The sequence below is a fragment of the Hyla sarda genome, chromosome 7, assembly GCF_029499605.1.
Source record: "Hyla sarda isolate aHylSar1 chromosome 7, aHylSar1.hap1, whole genome shotgun sequence".
NCBI classification, from domain to species: Eukaryota; Metazoa; Chordata; class Amphibia; order Anura; family Hylidae; genus Hyla; species Hyla sarda.
In genome coordinates, this window is record NC_079195.1 from 196539727 (window position 1) to 196560956 (window position 21230).

General features: G+C 42.7%; 1 protein-coding gene across 2 annotated transcripts in view; it reads left to right on the plus strand.

Moving 5' to 3' along the window:
- COP1 (COP1 E3 ubiquitin ligase) overlaps positions 1-21230 on the plus strand; it is a 206370-nt gene that overhangs the window by 139411 nt on the left and 45729 nt on the right. For both annotated transcript variants that reach the window (XM_056532024.1, XM_056532025.1), the window contains exons 13-14: positions 763-871; positions 7843-7924. In XM_056532024.1, the coding sequence (XP_056387999.1) occupies positions 763-871; positions 7843-7924 (191 nt within the window). The remainder of the gene's footprint in view (positions 1-762; positions 872-7842; positions 7925-21230) is intronic.

Here is a 21230-nt window from a genome sequence, read left to right on the forward strand (position 1 = left end):
GCCTCCTTTGCACTATGGAATAAACCGCCACCTTTTGATGTGATCCGTTTGATGTGCTGCATTTATTCTCTGGCTACATATATATGACACACACATGCTATAGCTTAGGAATGAATTGAGAAACATAAAAAAAAAAAATATATATATATATATGTGTGTGTGTGTATGTATATATATATATGCGAGAACATACTACTATATGTCTGACAGATAGGACACATCATTTAGATATGTTTTAGACTCTTTAGCATATGATTTAGGGACATCCGGTTTAACAATACATTTAACAGATGCAATAATCGTGATGTCATTGCGGCCTAAATTACTGAGATTAGGAGTACAAGACACGGAGGCTACAAAATGAGCTTGTGCCGGGGATTACTTGAAAGACTAATCTGCAGAAAGCTGCGCCATCAGGCACAGTCAAGAGTAGTGGTTTCCCAGGCAGTTCTCCCCTCTCCATGTGCGACCCCCCCCCCCCCCACCCAACCCCCTTTTAATATTCCCTTAAGAAACCAATTATTTTGCAATAAATGAAACCCTGCGACAGTCTTCAGCTTCAGAAATCTCTCACAGCTTTGAGGCGAATGTGATGCCGTCAGGTGTTTGGCTCGGTCCCATGCTGGAAGGGCCCACTGTGTGTTGAATGATGCAGGTGTGAAGTGCACGGCAGCCCCCGTGGATATGATACCGCCACACTGACTGAAAACTCCCTTTTTCTCAGATTCCTTTTCTGTAATGTATTATCTTAATCTTTTGCAGCTGTATAAGCTGGAGCAGCTATCACAAAAACCTGCTGGCCAGCAGCGATTATGAAGGGACGGTGATTCTCTGGGATGGCTTTACAGGGCAAAGATCCAAAGTATACCAGGTAACATTTAACATGCCGGCTGTCTGCAAATTTCAATGGCTCTCCTCTGTCTGTTCCTCTTACTGTGGGAAATGGTCATGATACCATGCCAGTGCGGCAATTGTATTATTTAAAGGGGTTCTCCGGGGAAGTTAAACATATAAATGCCCCAAAGCCACCACAATACCTGTTATGTGTCCTCTGTAGTTATCCATGTGATTCTGACAGCCAGCTCCTGTGGCCTCTGTTGTCTCCTGAATATTATTTTTCCTTGCTTGCAGCCCAGACTACAACTCCCAGCAGTTAGTGCGGCTCTCTGTAATGGGTGCCAGCCGATTGCTATCACTATCTGTGCTGTGTGCATGCTGTGCTGTTGTAAACACAGTCAGCAGCACACACTTTTTTTTTCCAAGCTCTCCCCCAATGCTCTGATGGCAGCAGTCAGTGATTAGATCTACAGCAGGAAAAGAACAGCGATATTTGCAAAGTTGTTACTGAGAATCTTCACAGAAGATGCTGGGCTGTTGCTCTTCCAGCATGATCCTCCCCAACGGGGCGAGGGGGGGGCTGTGAAGCCCTAGAAAAGACAGAAATCATGTGGTGCTTGTCTTCCAGGAGAGTGGGGACTAGTCTCAGTGAGAGCTTTTCACAAAGACAAGGTGGATCTGATAATGACGTCTTTCTCACTCCCTTCATGAAAGAGGGAAACTGTTCTGTATAGCCAACAAATTGTATTTAGACAAATAAATAGGCTGGTGAGAGGGAAAGGATGGTCTATGGTTTTAGTTCCCTGGAGTACACCTTTAAAACCGTTTTGTTGGGGGGGCTATTTTTTTATTGTTGTTTTTACCCTTCACTTTGAATAATAAAATAATACAAAGACAGAACGGTTGGTGGTAGAGAACAAGCAGTTTCCTTCGGATCTAAATACACACATATAATATATATATATATATATATATATATATATATATATATATATATATATATAGAAAAAACCCTGTATTACAGAAGTGCATGCACTGAATTCCTGTCTGGTAGCGCCCCCTACAGTACAGGGAAGTATTACATGTTCTGTACTATTCTTTACATGTACCAGGGTTAGCTGCTCCTTTGGACACCAGGTGAGGGCAGCTCCATTACTTTTTTAGGACATTGCGTGTATTATGCAGGTCCCTGAAGAAGCTCCTGTCCTCTGCATAGATTGATTTAAAGCTCCCAGCAGATGTTTATTACTTTTAAATGTAAGGGCTTGCTTAATCTGTATTGGTTATCTACTTATTCTGTAACCCTCACTTTTTCCTATTTTTGGATGATATTTTGGGCTTCAGAACAAATTACCAGGTTTCCATAGAGTTATGGTCCCAACTTACAATGTTGTCCTGAAACTAATAATACTGTAAATTGAGGGACCGCTTGTGTATATGTGCATGTCTATCTATCCGCCATATTGTGTTTTTTAAATGGTTATTCCATTCTTAGACATTTATTGCATGTCCTAAATGTCTAACCAGACATTGGGGTTGTCCAAAGCTATCAGGCAATGATAAAGCAGCCCCTGTAAAGTTGATTTAGGAAGTAATGAAATTATAGGAAGACTATAAGTTCCTCTCCATTTAAAGGTCCACCTAGTTTAGAGCAGCATTCTCTATCCTGTGGCTCTGTTTTGCAAGATTACAATTCTCAAGACTGCATGATGGAATTTGTTATTCTGGAACTGCTGAAATGCCACAGGTTTGGGAACACCTCTAGAACATCCCACCAGACTTCCAAGTTGGTATGACTCATGTGTTATACACTTTCTGGACACTATGTAGATATACACTGCTGAAAAAAATAAAGGGAACACTTAAAGGGCTACTCCGCCCTTAGACATCTTATCCCCTATCCAAGGATAGGGGATAAGATGTCTGATCGCAGGGGTCCCGAGATCTCTCCTGCAGCCCCCCAGAGTCATCAGCTCTCCAGAGCTACGTTTGCTCCATGGCTGATCACTCACAATACAGGGACCAGAGGTTCGTGACGTCATGGCTCCGCTCCCTCGTGGCATAACGCCCCGCCCCCTTAATGCAAGTCTATGCGGTCACGCCCCCTCCCATAGACTTGCATTAAGGGGGCGGGGCCCGACATCACGAGGGGTGGAACCATGGCGTCACGAACCGCCGGCCCCTGTCATCAGCCACGGAGTGAACTTATCTCCGTAGAGCTGATGACTCGGGGGGCTGCAGGAGAGATCGCAGGGGTCCCCAGCAGCGGATAAGATGTCTAGGGGTAGTGTACCCCTTTTAAGCAACACAATGTAACTCCAAGTCAATCACACTTCTGTGAAATCACACTGTCCACTCAGGAACCAACACTGATTGACAATCCATTTCACATGCTGTTGAGTAAATGGAACAGACAACAGGTGGAAATTATAGGCAATTAGCAAGACACCGCCAACAAAGGAGTGGTTCTGCAGGTGGTGACCACAGACCCCTTCTCAGTTCCAATGCTTCCTGGCTGATGTTTTGGTCACTTTTGAATGCTGGCAGTGCTTTCATTCTAGTGGTAGCATGAGACGGAGTCTACAACCCACGCAAGTGGCTCAGGCAGTGCAGCTCATCCAGGATGGCACATCAATGCGAGCTGTGGCAAGAAGGTTTGCTGTGTCTGTCAGCGTAGTGTCCAGAGCATGGAGGCGCTACCAGGAAACAGGCCAGTACATCAGGCGACGTGGAGGAGGCCGTAGGAGGGCAACAACCCAGTAGCAGGACAGCTACCTCCGCCTTTGTGCAAGCAGGAGCACTGCCAGAGCCCTGCAAAATGACCTCCAGCAGGCGACAAATGTGCATGTGTCCACTCAAACGGTCAGAAACAGTCTCCATGAGGGTGGTATGAGGGCCTGACATCCACAGGTGGGGGTTGTGCTTACAGTCCAACACTGTGCAGGACATTTGCCAGAGAACACAAAGATTGGCAAATTTGCCACTGGCACCCTGTGCTCTTCACAGATGAAAGCAGGTTCACACTGAGCACATGTGACAGACGTGACAGTCTGGAGACGCCGTGGAAAACGTTTTGCTGCCTGCAACATCCTCCAGCATGACTGGTTTGGCTGTGGGTCAGTAATGGTGTGAGGTGGCATTTCTTTGGGGGGCCGCACAGCCCTCCATGTGCTTGCCAGAGGTAGCCTGATTGCCATTAGGTACCGAGATAATATCCTCAGACCCTTTGTGAGACCATATGCTGGTGCGGTTGGCCCTGGGTACCTCCTAATGCAAGACAATGCTAGGTCTCACATGGCTGGAGTGTGTCAGCAGTTCCTGCAAGAGGAAGGCATTAATGCTATGGACTGGCCCGCCCGTTCCCCAGACCTGAATTCGATTGAGCACATCTGGGACATCATGTCTCGCTCCATCCACCAACGCCACGTTGCACCACAGACTGTCCAGGAGTTGGCGGATGCTTTAGTCCAGGTCTGGGAGGACATCCCTCAGGAGACCATTTGCCCCCTCATCAGGAGCATGCCCAGGCATTGTAGGGAGGTCATACGGGCACGTGGAGGCATATTCTACTTTAACTTAGTGGTAAAATTTTATGGTAACTTGCATCCTTTCTTGGTGAAAAATCACCAAATTTTATGAAAAAAATGAAAATTTTGCATTTTTCTAACTTTGAAGCTCTCTGCTTGTAAGGAAAATGGATATTCAAAATAACATTTTTTTGGGTTCACATATACAATATGTCTACTTTATGTTTGCATCATAAAATTTGAGTTTTTATATTCATATTAGAAATACCCCATAAATGACCCCATTATAAAAACTACACCCCCCAAAGTATTCAAAATGACATTCAGTAAGTGTATTAACCCTTTAGGTGTTTCACAGGAATAGCAGCAAAGTGAAGGAGAAAATTCAAAATCTTCATTTTTTACACTCACATGTTCTTGTAGACCCAATTTTAGAATTTTTTGCAAGGGGTAAAAAGGAGAAAATTTTTACTTGTATTTGAAACCCAATTTCTCTCGAGTAAGCACATACCTTATATGTCTATGTTAATTGTTCAGCGGACGCAGTAGAGGGCTCAGAAGGGAAGGAGCGAAAAATGGTTTTTGGGGGTCATGTCACCTTTAGGAAGCCCCTATGGTGCCAGAACAGCAAAAAAAAAAAAACACATGGCATACCATTTTGGAAACTAGACCCCTCGGGGAACGTAACAAGGGGTAATGTGAACCTTAATACCCTACAAGGTGATTCACGACTTTTGCATATGTAAAAAAAAGAATTTTTTTTTACCTAAAATGCTTGGTTTCCCAAAATGTTTACATTTTTAAAAAGGGTAATAGCAGAAAATACCCCCCAAAATTTGAAGCCCAATTTCTCCCGATTCAGAAAACACCCCATGTGGGGGTGAAAAGTGCTCTGCTGGTGCACTACAGGTCTCAGAAGAGGAGTCACATTTGGCTTTTTGAAAGCAAATTTTGCTCTGGGGGCATGCCGCATTTAGGAAGCCCCTATGGTGCCAGAACAGCAAAAAAAAAACACATGGCATACCATTTTGGAAACTAGACCCCTTGGGGAACGTAAAAAAGGGGTAATCTGAACCTTTATACCCCACAGGTGTTTCACGACTTTTGTATATGTAAAAAAAACATTTTTTTTTTTTTTTACCTAAAATGCTTATTTTCCCAAAAATTGTACATTTTTAAAAAGGGTAATAGCAGAAAATACCCCCCAAAATTTGTAACACAATTTCTCCCGAGTACGGCAATACCCCATATGTGACCCTAAACTGTTGCCTTGAAATACGAAAGGGCTCCAAAGTGAGAGCGCCATGCGCATTTGAGTCCTAAATTAGGGATTTGCATAGGGGTGGACATAGGGGTATTCTACGCTAGTGATTCCCAAACAGGGTGCCTCCAGCTGTTGTAAAACTCCCAGCATGCCTGGACAGTCAGTGGCTATCTGGCAATACTGGGAGTAGTTGTTTTGCAACAGCTGGAGGCTCCGTTTTGGAAACAGTGGTGTACCAGACGTTTTTCATTTTTATTGGGGAGGGGGGCTGTGTAGGGGTATGTGTATATGTAGTGTTTTTTACTTTTTATTTTTTGTTAGTGTAGTGTTTTTAGGGTACAGTCGCACAGGCGGGGGTTCACAGTAGTTTCTCGCTGGCAGTTTGAGCTGCGACAGAAAATTTGCCGCAGCTCAAACTTGCAGCCGGATACCTACTGTAAGCCTCCGCCCATGTGAGTGTACCCTGTACGTTCACATTCCGGGGGGGGAGAAACATCCAGCTGTTGCAAAACTACAACTCCCAGCATGTACGGTCTATCAGTGCATGCTGGGAGTTGTAGTTTTGCAACAGCTGGAGGCACACTGGTTGTGAAACACCGAGTTTGGTAACAAACTCAGTGTTTTGCAACTAGTGTGCCTTCAGCTGTTGCAAAAGCTACAACCCCCAGCATGTACGGACAGCAGAAGGGCATGCTGGGTCTTGTAGTTATGCAACAGCCGGAGGCATACTACTTTGGCTGGGGATGCTGGGGTTTGTAGTTATGCAACAGCTGGAGACACACTGGTTTGCTACTTAACTCAGTGTGCCTTCAGCTGTTGCAAAACTACAACTCTCAGCAGTCACCGACAGCCAACGGGCATGCTGGGAGTTGTAGTTATGCAACCACCAGATGCACCACTACAACTCCCAGCATGCACTTTAGCTGATTGTGCAAGCTGGGAGTTGTAGTTATACAACAGCTGAAGGTACACTTTTCCATAGAAAAATGTGCCTCCAGCTGTTGCAAAACTACAAGTCCCAGCATGCCCATAAGGGAATGCTGGGAGTTGTGGTGGTCTGCCTCCTGCTGTACCATAACTACAGCTCCCAGCATGCCCTTTTTGCATGCTGGGAGCTGTTGCTAAGCAACAGCAGGAGGCTGTCACTCACCTCCTGCTGCTGCTCCACGCTGCCGCCGCGCAGGTCAGTCCCGCCGCCGCCGTCGCTCCTGGGGCCCCGATCCCAGCATTGATGCCGGGGATCGGGGTCCCCAGCACCCGGGGTGCACGTCCCGTACCCGCTCACGTCCTCCGGAAGAGGGGCGGAGCGGGTTGAGGGAGTGACACCCGCAGCAGGCGCCCTGATTGGTCGGCCGGGAAACCGTCCGACGAATCAGGGCGATCATGAGGTGGCACCAGTGCCACCTCACCCCTGCTGGTAATGGCTGTTCGGGGCCGTCTCTGACGGCCCCGATCAGCCAGTAATTCCGGGTCACTGGAGACCCGATTGACCCGGAATCCGCCGCAGATCACTGGACTGAATTGTCCAGCGATCTGCGGCAATCGCCGACATGGGGGACATAATGACCCCCCCCTGGGCGTTATGCCGGGATGCCTGCTGAACGATTTCAGCAGGCATCCGGCTCGGCTCCAGCTAGTGGCTGGGGCCGGAAATGCGCAGGGCGTATCCATACGCTCTGTGTCCTTAAGGACTTGGAAACGGGGGCGTATGGATACGCCCTGTGTCCTTAAGGGGTTAAGGACATTACATCAAAGTTGGATCAGCCTTTAGTGTGGTTTTTCACTTTGATTTAGAGTGTGACTCCATATCCAGACCTTCATGGGTTGATAAATTTGATTTTCATTGATCATTTTTGTGTGATTTTGTTGTCACATTCAACTATGTAAAGACAAAAGTATTTCATACGATTAGTTCATTCATTCAGATCTAGGATGTGTTATCTTAGTGTTCCCTTTATGTTTTTTTGAGCAGTGTAATTTATGGTTTATGTTGCATATTGTTCTGATCTATAGAGAAGGGTTCCATATCAAGTGCATTTAGTAATTTGATGCATCCTAATCTTAGTCATTCATCCTATTGCCCCATATTTTGAAAGCACTTACACCACTTAACCCACTCGCTGGTAATTTGTAGAATGTTTGTTACTTGATAGAGGTTCTTTGTTGTGCTTAGTGAATGTTATGACTTTTTTTGTGTCCCATCTTGAAAAACAGGAACATGAAAAGAGGTGTTGGAGTGTGGATTTTAACCTCATGGACCCCAAACTTCTAGCGTCTGGTTCTGATGATGCCAAAGGTATGTCACTAGTTCTACTTCTCAACTTCAGTGCACAGTCCAATGTTAATAAAACATGGTAGAAGTATTGAAAGGTTGTTATATATTTTTTATTTATCTGAAATACCATTACACCTGAGTATATTGCCCATTTATATATGTTACAATGCAGCACCGTCTCTGTAAAATCTATGATCCAGTATTCCACTTTTGCAGACCCTTCTCTTTTTTTAGATGTTTTTCTATATTGTAGTCCCAGAGGGCATGGTAACTTTGGCCTTTAGACTTATTTTTTTATGAAAATGATCCAATATGCCATATCTGAGTGACAAATGTATGTGAACCTTTACTTTCAGTATCTGGTATGACCCTCTTGTGCAACAATAATTTAGTCCAGATTATTTACTCAAAGAAATTTTAACCATTTCCTACACAGAACAGCTTCACTGCTGTTACATTGGTGGGTTTTCAGGTCCTTTTACAACATTTTTATTGGAGTATGGTCAGGTCTTTGACTTTTCAATTCCAAAACTTTAATTTTCTTCTTTAACCATTCTTTGGTAGAAAGGCTTGTTGGCTTATCCCTCTGTTGTCCTTCTGTTCTCTTAAAATTGAGCTTGTGAGCAGATGTCCTGACATTTTTATTTCAAATTTACTGATATAAATCATAATCCCTTGTTTGATCAAGCCATGCTGGCCCATACACAGAAAAACTGTCTCAAACCCTGATACCACCACCACTACTGTGTTTCACAGATGATATGAGGTTTTCTGGAAATTATGACCCGTTCTAAATAGGAAGGATTATTTTAGGTGATCAATCCATTTAAAAGGGAAACTGACAGCTGGTTCTCCTGCATGAACGCCTGTATAGTGCGGGTGAACCTGAGTAAAATGATGTATTACTTACAAAAAAATTTTTCCACTTGTCACAGGCTCCGTTGCTAGTATGTAAATATGTCCCATTGTGCAATGGAGGCAGGAGAGTGCTTTCCGAGCTTCCCTGCCTCCTTGCTTTCATATCCTTATGACATGAGAGCCTATGCCCACGTGAGTGCTATTCTAGAATAACAGAGCACAGGCACAGCTTTTTCCTCATCACTCCTCACGTCTTAGATGCCCATCTAGGCGCTCTGTTATTCTAGCAGAACGCTCACATGGGCATGGTCTCTTGCATCATAAGGACGTCAGAGTGAAGATTTTTGCATATACAGAAGATGGGCGGCATATGGGAGGAAGGAGGCAGGGAAGCTCGAAAAGCCATCTCCAGTCTTCATTGCGTAAACTTAATTGCCTACTAGCATCGAAGCCTTTAAGTCATAAATGACTGTAACCGCACTATAACCCTGTGTATTGAGTTTAGTGCAGGTGAACCAGCTGTCAGGTTTCCTTTTAAATATTTCAGGTCTCTTATGAAGACAATCCTATTTTTTATTTATTTTTTATTTTATTTTTTTATAAGGAAATACTGCTTTTTGCCAATTAAACCTGACCTATCACCACCCTATTAAATTAACTTGGCAGTCCTAGCCACCCTTTGTGAACTGGGCATAATCCTTTTATTCTTTGGCACTAATAAGCAAGGACACAACCAGACCTGCTTCTGTTGGGAGATCCTTTGATATCTTAAAGAGGCCATGTCATGTCTCTTTTCTTTCTTTAGACAGCCAACCCTGGATATGCTGCTCATTGCCTGCCGGAGGGACGCAGCGTATATCTGGGGAAGCTTACTGACAAGCTGCAAGCCTGCCTCCCCTACTGCTGCTGATTCTGCGTCTGTCTGGCTATCGATGAGCTGCGTGCTGAATATTTAGGGATCTAAAAATAGTAGCAGGCATTTCAGGAGAATGCCGGGCTCTGTCCCTGAGCATTGTGACAACTTTGTGCCCACTGGTCTTGGTTACTCAGATGCCTTTCCAGGTGAGAGCCAGAAATGATCGTTAGTATGATCACTTCTATAGGGCACAGCTCAATGCCGTCTGGTATGGCATCAGCTGGGGGAGGGCCCAGAAAAACTGAAGGCCTGCTTCTGCTGCTGCATCCCTTTAGCCATCTAGGGCAGTGTTTTACAAACAGTGTATCTCCAGCTGTTGCAAAACTACTACTCCCGGCATGCTGGGAGTTGTAGTTTTACAACAGCTGGGGACACAATGTTTGGAAAACACTAATCTAGGGACTGCAAGTTCTGCATTGGCTGTGAGTTCATGTGGGATCTTATAGTAATTGCTGTATCCTGCAACAGAAGATGTTCTAGGTCTGCCCTGTCTTTTGTAAAATTAACACATACCTGTCAACAAAAAACATGGGTATAAATAGGCAGTTAAAGGGGTACTCCACTGGAAAACATAATTTTTTTTTTTAATCAACTGATGCCAGAAAGTTAAACAGATTTGTAAATGACTTCTATTTAAAAAAAATGTAACCCTTCCAGTACTTATCAGCTGTTGTATGCTCCACAGGAAGTTCTTTTCTTTTTGAATTTCCTTTCTGTCTGACCACAGTGCTCTTTGCATGATAGGTTTGCTATCGTGATTTGCTTGTACTCTGGGCAGTTCCTAAAATGGACAGAGGTGTCAGCAGAGAGCACGGTGGTCAGACAGAAAGGAAATTCAAAAAGAAAAGAACTTCCTGTGGAGCATACAACAGCTAATATGTACTGGAAGGATTAAGATTTTTAAATAGAAGTAATTTACAAATATGTTTAACTTTCTGGCACCAGTTGATTTAAAAAAAATAAATAAATATATATATATAATGTATTCCAGTGGAGTACCTCCAGTTATATGTATTCCAGTGGAGTACCTCCAGTCCATGTGCTCATTATTACCTGTCTACCGTCCCGCTCACATCCGCCTACCCCGTTTTGATATAGAGTACATGGATTTGACTTGGACCTGGGCTATTGCTGTATTAAGGAATGCCCCTGAGGTTTTGAGCCACTGTCATGCCCACTTGGTAATACTGGATAATTGTGAGCAGCCATTACCCCCTCAGCAAACAATCCCACCGCCATCCACTCCCCCCCATTGGCGGTCCAACTTTCTTCCTGTACTGTGTATAGACAGAAAGGTGTCATTCAGCAGCAGGAGAAGTAGTGCGCTCGACATGGTGTACAAGTGATATTTACCACAATGATATATTTTTCATTGTAAGATTGTAACGTTGCATCTGTAACTTGGAGGGGTGAATAAATAAAACTTTTCACGATTCTATGGAGTGCCGCTTCTCTACTGGTGGATATATGTTTGCGATGAGGCGTGGAGTCTCGCATTTGGGCTGCAGAGCACGTGATTAGGACCTAGAGACCCAGCACAGTGCCGGATTTATATATACACTGTGTGTAAAAAAAAAAATGTTGATCCTATGATCTGTTACGTGAAGGAATAAGCAATACATTGCAGACATCGGAGTCTGTCATTATTTCATGCTGCCCTCAGATATAACAAAGGAAACCAAGTGACAAATTCCTTTTAAATTGGTGTTACAAAGTTGTATGCTCTCCTGCTGTAGACGTCTGCCTGCCAATTTCTATATACTGCAGAGAAGTTAATATTACTTATTCCAAGAAAACAAAAAAGCACCATGTGAAAAAAAAGCCATTTATGCATGTGCCGCTACCAAATATGTTTATTAATTATTTTTTTTAACACTTTTTCTTTTAGAGGTATACGGTAATAGGAAGAAGGGTACATTTCAACTTTCTTGGGGGATTAGATTTTTTTTTACCTTTTTTTATTTTTTTAAATACTTTTTATGCCTCTATAGGGGACTATTTATAGCAATCCTTACATTGCCATTATTGTTCACTGTTATGCATAGGTATAGCACTTATCAGTATTAATGGCGATCTACTTCTCTGGTCTTCTGAAAGGCAGTTCGGAGAAGAAGACCCCGGGATGATGGCCAGAGAGAAGGTAAGGAGACCTCTGTCCACCATAATGGCTGATCTGATCCTGAAAGTCATGACTCAGGTAATCAGCTCAGCCATCGGAACCGCCGCATTACCGCAGATGCCACGTTCAATATTGATTACGGCATCTGAGGGGTTAATGGCGGACATCAGGGTGATTGCTGATGTCTGCAATTACCGGCGGGTCCCTGGCTGCTGATAGCAGCCGGGAACTTGCATGCATGAAGCGAGCACAGCTCCTGTGCTCGCTTCATGTACAGGGCGTAAATATACGTCCTGGTGCGTTAAGTAACAGTGCATGAGAATTTACATTTACGTCCATTGTCCTTTAACCGGTTAAAAAGACGCGCATTTTTTTTCACAATGGTGTAAAAGTCACAGAAACATCAGAGGAGTGGAGGAATCCTACACAGTGGTGTTCTGAAGTGATTTCTGAACTTATATCTACAAGCACCAAATTTATAAACCTCCGTGTGCCATTATAATAGATCCCAGGAAGGCAAAACCAAAGTAAAAATATATCTTTACAGCATACTTTCAAAAGACACACAATGATAAATGTCCCTCATATGTATCACATTGTATAATAATAATACAGATTCATTGCAAAGTGAAAAATACTCCCACTGCCCGGAGAGTCTTCTGCTCCAGTAAAGTGCCGGGGCTCCGCGTATTCCACTCTCTCCAGCAGCGTCCTCACGAGGTAATATTAATGACTTCAGAAATTAGCATTTCTGCGTAATTTGACTATGATAAAACTTCTAATTTTTCATGCTATATTCAATATAAAAATGCCAATTCCATTGATGGGGTCATTTAATGCATGCCATAATAAAGGCAGATTAGTGGGTTTTCTATTTGTATCGTTTCGTGGATGGTCTCCTTAATCTGCGGCATGGCGTGTATTAATAGGGCTGTGCTTAGGAAATCTAGATCTCCAGTACTAATGGCCAGCAGTCTGTTGGTTTCTTACCTCGTTGATGGGAAGCGTTCCGGGGTAAAGTATAACAGGCCTGCAGTTAATGATGCCGATAGAAATAAATGAAGAACAAGCCTTGGATCTCATGGATGGTGGGTGGTGGTCACTTATGAAGAGCCAGCTGCAGTACATCAGGGAGCTGCACATTGAGCTATTTTATATGGATATGTGAGTGTTTCTATAATACTTATTATAGAAATGAATGATGAGATGTCGAGTCTAGGAATTCAAAGATGTAAAAGGGTTGTCTCCCTATAGATTGAGACAACCGTACACTGATTTTGGCTGGAAAGTCCACTCTAGCGGAAATGTTGTATTACGTGGCATCCATTCAAATGAACGGATGTCTGTGTTACATAGGGGTTATGTAAGTGTATGAGAGCTACTGCTGCTGCCAAACAAGGGCCACCTCTCTCTGCAGTCCATATATCCTTCTAGGGTAAATGTATGAGTTGTCTTGATGAGACAAACACTTTTAAATCACCTCAGCAAAAAATGTAATAATTATAAATGGCCACACGGAATCCTGATAAAGGGAAAAAGTTTCCCTTTATCAAAGAATCTTGCAACCATTGCAAGAACTCCAACTCCGATTCACTGTGGGGAACAACTCTTTAAAGGGGTACTCCACTGGCCAGCGTTCAGAATTAAATGTTCTGAACGCTGTTTTCGCGCTGCGTGGGTCGGCCACGCCCCTCGTGACATCATGGCCGTCACTCCCCCTCCCATAGACTTGCATTGAGGGTCGTGGCCCACCCCCGCAGCGCGAAAACAGCTTTCGAAACATTTTATTCTGAACGCTGGCTAGTGGAGTACCCCTTTTAAAGAGTTATTCCCCACAGTGGACCATAATAACACATAGGTGAGAAATATGATTGCTAGGGATCGGCCATTCTAGCCCCAACCTTCAAATGGCAGTGATGCTTAAAAACTCTGTTCAAGTTTTTTGTTGTTTTAGTATTTTTTTTTTTTTGCAGATTTAGGCTTGAATCCTTAAAGTGTACCTGTCACGATGAGTGCCATGTCAGGATATGTCCAAACATCCCGGACTATCTCTTAGCCCAAGAATTTTCCTGAGGCTGGTGTGATCTGCAGTGGATTGCCAAAAGCCTCATGCAAGTCTTTGACACTTCCGACATTCTGATTGCATAAGTCTCAAGCCCCAAGATTGCCCTGGACTATTAAACATATCCTACCGTGGCTCATTGGGACAGTGCCCATTTCATCTTTTTATCTGCTTGTCCATATCCAGTGCAAGTAAAAGGGGTTATTTCATACCCCATTTACATCTTGTGAAACACAAAAATTGCACCAATAAATAATATTCTCCTGGAATCTGCATTAAAAAAAAAAGTGCAGATTATGGTGCTGCAAAAATTTTGAATTGTTGACAAATCAGATTTGCTACACAGAACAGTCTTGAAGTATAGTATTATAGAGCTGCTGGATTATTCACTTTTTATATAGTGGAAATAGAACAAGTCCTTATATTATGAGTGTTTGCTAGTCCTAGTAGTTTCTTTTAATTGCCTCTGTCAAGCCGTCCACAGAGCAAGCTCTATTGTCTGGTGGTTTATATAGTAAACAGTCTGTTTGCTGAGCCGGCGACTCCCTGACCCGATCCGTCTATTGGACTTAATTTTTCGGCCCGCTGTTCTATTTGTATGTGGAGGAAGAAGTCATTAGAGCCAGTGGTGCATGTTACAGCTGTTACAGTGCTTGCTGAGGGGCACCTCCACTGCCTGCATCTGCCATCCACCCTCGTCTGCCTAATCGGTTCTGATTGGTGGGACACAACTGTATTGGTCGCAATTACATCTCCATGGCAGCCTTTCCTCTTACATCAATATCGGCCTTCTATGCCCTGACAGACCTCCTTCTGTGGTTCTGGTTGATATGTCCTGTGAAGTGTTTTGGGAAGAACTGGCAACTGCTTTAAGGAATCACAGACTCCAGACAGGCAGAGCTGACAAGTTATCTATTAATTGGACATTTTATGTACAATAAAGCTAAGCGGAACACATGTTAAGGGAGTATTTCATATACGCAAGCACTTTTTGTTAGGCTCCGTAACAATAAGCCAAGCGTTGCACCCGCCCCCTAACCTGGTGATTGAAAGCACCGTTAAAGATGAATAACTCTTTGTATAATACATGTATATGCTGGATCCTGCACTGGTTCGGCTTTCTAGCTGATAGAATGAGGTGCCGAATGACAGACTTTTTGAGTTAAAAAAATATTTTAAAAAATGTCCTAATAGGTCAATAGGTGTCTTGATGTGTCCTTTTTTTTTTATTTTATTTTTTTTATTAAGGACTTGTGTTCTTAACCATTCTGCAGCATCTTTTTTTAATTATTATTATTATGCTGTACCTCTGTAATTTTCCTTGGAATTATATGAGAAACTACTGGGTGTCACCATACCCTTTGAAAAAGAGGGGTGACCCTGCATACTATGATGCTCTTGTTATTATGATACATTATCATTATCCACAACGTGCAAAGTAGCTCTCTTCCTGTAGAAAAAAACTTCTACAGTGCCACCTATTGGAGAGCGGATTCATTACAATTAATGTATTTTACAATCACAATCATTCAATGTCATTGCGCCCCCCCCCCCCCCCCCCCCCCCCCCCCCCCCCCCCCATCATAATATAGGCAGCCATACACACAGAATAGCAGTGGCCACATGGCTGAACATTCATGTATTTACTTTGGCAGTGGCTTGCCCCTTCTCTCTGCAAAGTCCTCTGGTGGCAGTATTTAGGGGGCAATTTTTTATGCAGGATGGCCGGTAGCATTATAAGGTTAAACTAAATGTGCAATCTCATTGCCCGAGAATATAACTTCATACCTTGTACGGAGCGGACAGATTTCATTTAATGGTTTCGACCCATTTCCCTTGTATCTGAATCATCAACCCTATCAAAGGGGATCTACTGAACACATTTGTGGTACATTGAGGATGCGCTATAGAGTTGACCGTACATGCAATGTCATATGGATGTTTCTCTATATCCCTTAGACCACAGTGGGGACTGACAGCTTCCTCTAATAGAGATCAATTCTGATCTATTTTATTTTCATGAATTATACAAATCTTTATACGTTATATTATTAATAAGCAGTTAATGGAAAATGTATAGTCTATAGTGCTATAGTATATTTGTAGTTGTAAACCTTTCTATCTCTTCAGCTCGCTGTGTCCTCTATTACCCACCTGTAATACCTAACGCAGCTATTATGAGCGCAGTCATTTCATTATTACCAAACAAACAAGTATTCGAGCTGCCACATACCTCCAGGGGCCATTCATCATTCATGTGCCAAAATACTAGACTTGAGTTTTAAGTGACACTATAAAACATTAAGCACATAATGAGTTATTCATAGCGTTTGATTAGAAGCGACTATAAAAGGTACTATATCAAATTTTACTCTATTTCCCATAAACTGAAGTCAAGGTATGATGTTTCATTCATTCTTCTAGAAGATGCAGACAAGGTTTTAGTGAAGGCTACAAGCAAATTAAAATGCAGTTAAATTGAATTCTTGAAAGGGCTCTTTTATATGGTCGACACCAGTGTCCTTCTACCAGTTAAGACAGTACATCAATGTATTCCAACTGTTCTGGCCTTATTAGTCTTCATGCACTCAAGGCTTAATTTGATGGAGGTAGGTCTTGGGGAAGCCTAACTCAAGTCATGTAGCAAAGCGATTAGAGCTAAAAAGAGCCAAATGCCCCTTTTCTAAAGTGGTTTGAGGAACAGGAAGATGGCATTTTGGTTCTTTTTATCCTCCCGAGACCGGTTTTGAAGTTATAAATAGGGATTTATACATTGTACTCACTATCACCCCAACGATCTCCAGAGCATGGCCCCAGCTATCCCCGCTGCACGCATCGGTAGATGCCACGTGCTTCATGCACTACCTATAGGAGCGACAAGTGGCTGGATAACCCCTTTAATGCATAATTTCCTCTGGTACTTTGCACTAGATTTGGTTTATACATAGTATGATGCTATTGTTACTGTTATCCATGACGTGCAAAGTAGCTCTCTTTCATTCGAAAAAAAAATATCGTCCGTTATTAATAACGGGCTATAACAGGTTAAAACGGATAATGTAAAAATCCCATAGACTATAATGGGATTTTCTAACGGCCGTTTGGGATTTTCTAATGGCCGTTTAATGGCCGATTTTCAGGGTTTTCATAACGGAACATCAAACGGATCTTTAAAACGGATGAATTTTATAGTGTGAAAGCAGCCTAAGAGTCTCCTCTGTCCTCCACTCGTTACCTGTATTAATGGCACCTGTTGGAACTTATCAGTATGAAAGACATCTGTCCACTACCTCAGTCACACTCCAAACTCCACTATGGCCAAGATCAAAGAGCTGTCGAAGGACACCAGAAACAAAATTGTAGACCTGCACCAGGCTGGGAAGACTGAATCTGCAATAGGCAAACAGCTTGGTGTGAAGAAATCAACTGTGGGCGAAATTATTAGAAAATGGAAGACATACAAGACCACTGATAATCTCCCTCGATCTGGGGCTCCACGCAAGATCTCGCCCTGTGGTGTCAAAATGATCACAAAAACGGTGAGCAAAAATCCCAGAACCACACAGTGTGACCTAGTGAACGACCTGCAAAGAGCTGGGACCAAAGTAACAAAGGCTACCGTCAGTAACACACTACGCCGCCAGGGACTCAAATCATGCAGTGCCAGATGTGTCCCCCTGCTTAAGCCAGTACATGTCCGGGCCCGTCTGAAGTTTGCTAGAGAGCATTTGGATGATACAGAAGAGGATTGGGAGAATGTCATGTGGTTAGATTAAACCAAAGTAGAACTTTTTGGTTAAAAACTCAACTTGTCATGTTTGGAGGAGAAAGAATGCTGAGTTACATCCAAAGAACACCATACCTACTGGCTAGAATGGGGGTTAAAACATCATGCTTTGGGGCTGTTTTTCTGCTAAGGGACCAGGACAACTGATCCGTGTAAAGGAAAGAATGAATGGGGCCATTGAGATTTTGAGTGAAAACCTCCTCCCATCAGCAAGGGCATTAAAGATGAAACCTGGCTGGGTTTTTAAGCATGACAATGATCCAAAACACACCACCCAGGCAATGGAGTGGCTTAGTAAGAAGCATTTCAAGGTCCTGGAGTGGCCTAGCCAGTCTCCAGATCTCAACCCTATAGAAAACCATTGTAGGGAGTTTAAAGTCCTTGTTGCCCAGCGACAGCCCCAAAACATCACTGCTCTAGGGGAGATCTGCATGGAGGAATGGGCCAAAATACCAGCAACAGTGTGTGAAAACCTTTTGAAGACTTACAGAAAACGTTTGACCTCTGTCATCGCCAACAAAGGGTATAATATCAAAGTATTGAGATGAACTTTTGTTACTGACCAAATACTTATTTTCCACCATAATTTGCAAAAAAAATTCTTTAAAAATTGAACATTGTGATTTTATGGATTTTTTTTTTTTCTTCTCCTTCTGTCTCTCATAGTTGAGGTATACCTGTGATGAAAATTACAGGCCTCTCTCATCTTTCTAAGTGGAAGAACTTGCACAATTGGTGGCTGACTAAATACTTTTTTTGCCCCACTGTATTTAGTTTGGCAGTGGGTTGCACCTCTTTTCTCTCCAAAGTCCTCTGGTGGCAGTATTTTGAGGGAACATTTTTATGTAGGATAAGGTTAAACTAAATGTGCAATCTCATTGCCCGAGAATGCAACTTCATACCTGTTACAGAGCGGACAGATTTCAATTAACGGTTCTGGCCCATTTCCCTTTGTGTCTGAATCATCAACACTATCAAAGGAGACCTACTGAACACATTTCTGGTATATTGAGGAGGCGCTATAGAGTTGACTTCTTGGACCACCGCTGAGAACATTGCAGCAGATAGATGACCATACGACCGTATTTATATTTATTTAATTTCTTATATATAAATATTTATACACTACTGTAAGTATCCATATGTGGAGCCTCTGTGTTATTTAATAAGGCTGATACTTTACATTTTCAGCACAAATAAGCGATATGAACACAGAAGTTCTCCATTGCATGTGAACCGGGTTGTGGTAACCCCATTCATATACCTGCAATGTGGATTTGACGTAGACTTACACATGGAGCACAGCCTGAGGATTTAGGCCTCAATCAGAGTTAAGTAAGAGCTCCAACCTTTTTGACTGTAACTGAACTATAGTAAAGCACATCGCAGCATTGTTACAGTTCAGGCAACAACTAGTAGGCGAATAATTGTGCAGAGGATCTACTACAGAATATGACATTAAGGCTATGTTCACACGCCAGAATTTCTGCATGAATTTATAACCAATACACTTCAATGGGATTCCGCTGTCCCATTCACACAGCAGAATTTCCATTGAAGTGAATTTACTGCAGAATTTTCAAGCAGATATTAATAGATGCCTGGTGGTCTACATCTCTTCTTTTTATACAGTGTATAGGTTGCCTCCCTATAGGATGTCAGCCTCTTACTTGCTATGACTACAACATAAATGCCAATCCCATTATGACAGAGATTATTTTATGGCTGCATTGCAGGTCGGGCATGGCCTCAGGAGTTGCCACCATGGTCTTTGTCAGATATACCATGACATGCACTGAAGGTGGGAGAAGCAAATTAATGCCATGCACTGAATCACATTTACAAGCGGCAATGAAACTGGTTGCCTGGCTCTTCAGACTAATTGTAGCTGCTGGTATCTTGGATGTAATCCTGCTGCAAATAATCTTCTGATTAATTATCAGCTGGTCTTTTATCCAAAGGATAAATGCACAAATATAAAAAAAAAAACAAAAAAAAACCTTTACATATATATTTATTTCTACCAGCGGTCTTCCATAATCCCTTTCAAATAATGGACACGGTAGTAAAACATCTTTGTCGCTGCCTCATCTTAATGTCCCGTCACCAGCCCAGAGAATACATCTGGAGATCTCACAAAGTGTAAATCAAGTCCATTCACATTTTATTATTCCCATATACTTGGAGAAAATATAGAGAAAAACTGTTCCAGGTTAAACCCCCCCCCCAAAGGACGAGGGGGCACTCCCTCCGTCTGGAGAAGAAAAAGTTTAGTCTCAAGGGGCGACACGCCTTCTTTACCGTGAGGACTGTGAATTTATGGAACGGTCTACCTCCGGAACTGGTCACAGCAGGAACAATTAACAGCTTTAAAACAGGATTAGATACATTCCTGGAACAAAATAAGATTAATGCTTATGAAGAAATATAAAATCTCATCCCTTCCCCAATATCGCGCCACACCCCTACCCCTTAATTCCCTGGTTGAACTTGATGGACATATGTCTTTTTTCGACCGTACTAACTATGTAACTTAAGTAGATTTTTGGAGCAGACAAACGCAGCTGCGGAAGTGTGTGTCGCTGCAAGTGGTGGCCTTCTCTGAGGGATAATCATACATGCTTCATAATCACAATGTCTCGTACTTCACACAGTGCATAAATATTAGAAAACCAGGAGCCCATCTGATTGTGGGAGATTTAATCAAATCCAAAGCTCTGTGTCCTCTTAAGCAATTCTTATTTTATTGCCAACAAGTAAGCAGTAATGACTTTTTTGTTGTATCTGAAATATTACAGGCTTTATTTTAATGTAATATACTTGGCACACCGCGCTGCGTTTTGCATTCATTAGCTTGACTTTTTAATGAAAAATGGAACATGGCAAATACAAGTTTATGCACGGCAATGAGATGTCTGCTTATATTAACCGAAGCAAGGAATTACCCGTTCAGAGGGTAATGTCTAGTGATGTAACAAAGGGTATAGCTACACGGATTAGTCTATGTTCATTCCACGTTCATTATACTTGTCCCTAAATGTAATGACTACAGCTAGTGACGAGATGACAGAATTTGTCTTCACCTATAGCAGACACCTTTCCGATGTTCTAACAGTGACTTATAGGACTCACATATCCTCAGGACTTACAGTAGAGCAGAATTGTATGACGTGTAGACAATTGCAAGAAGAAGAAAAAAAACACATAAAAAGCACATATCCGTGCTGCCGTGTAAAGAGTAACAACAGAGTGTGACGGCCATCGGGGAAGCCCTGGGAAATAGCGGGAGAAAAATTACTGCTTATGCAGTCTTTTTCTCCGCTATTGCCATGAAAAAATAACGGCACCCAGTGACCCTCATAATAGAAAATGGGAGCCACCGGGACCTGTTGTTGCCCATTGATCCAAGTCACGAAAACGGCCGTTAAATTCATCACCAAAAAAAAAAAAAAGACTAAGCCATTCTCGACGGGGAGCAACAGCAGTGTTAAAGGGTTGTAATGAAAAGTAGAAGTACTAAGTGTCTACCATCACAGATGTAGAGGACCTCCCAAAAATAATCAATTAGTGTAAGGAAAGGGGAGC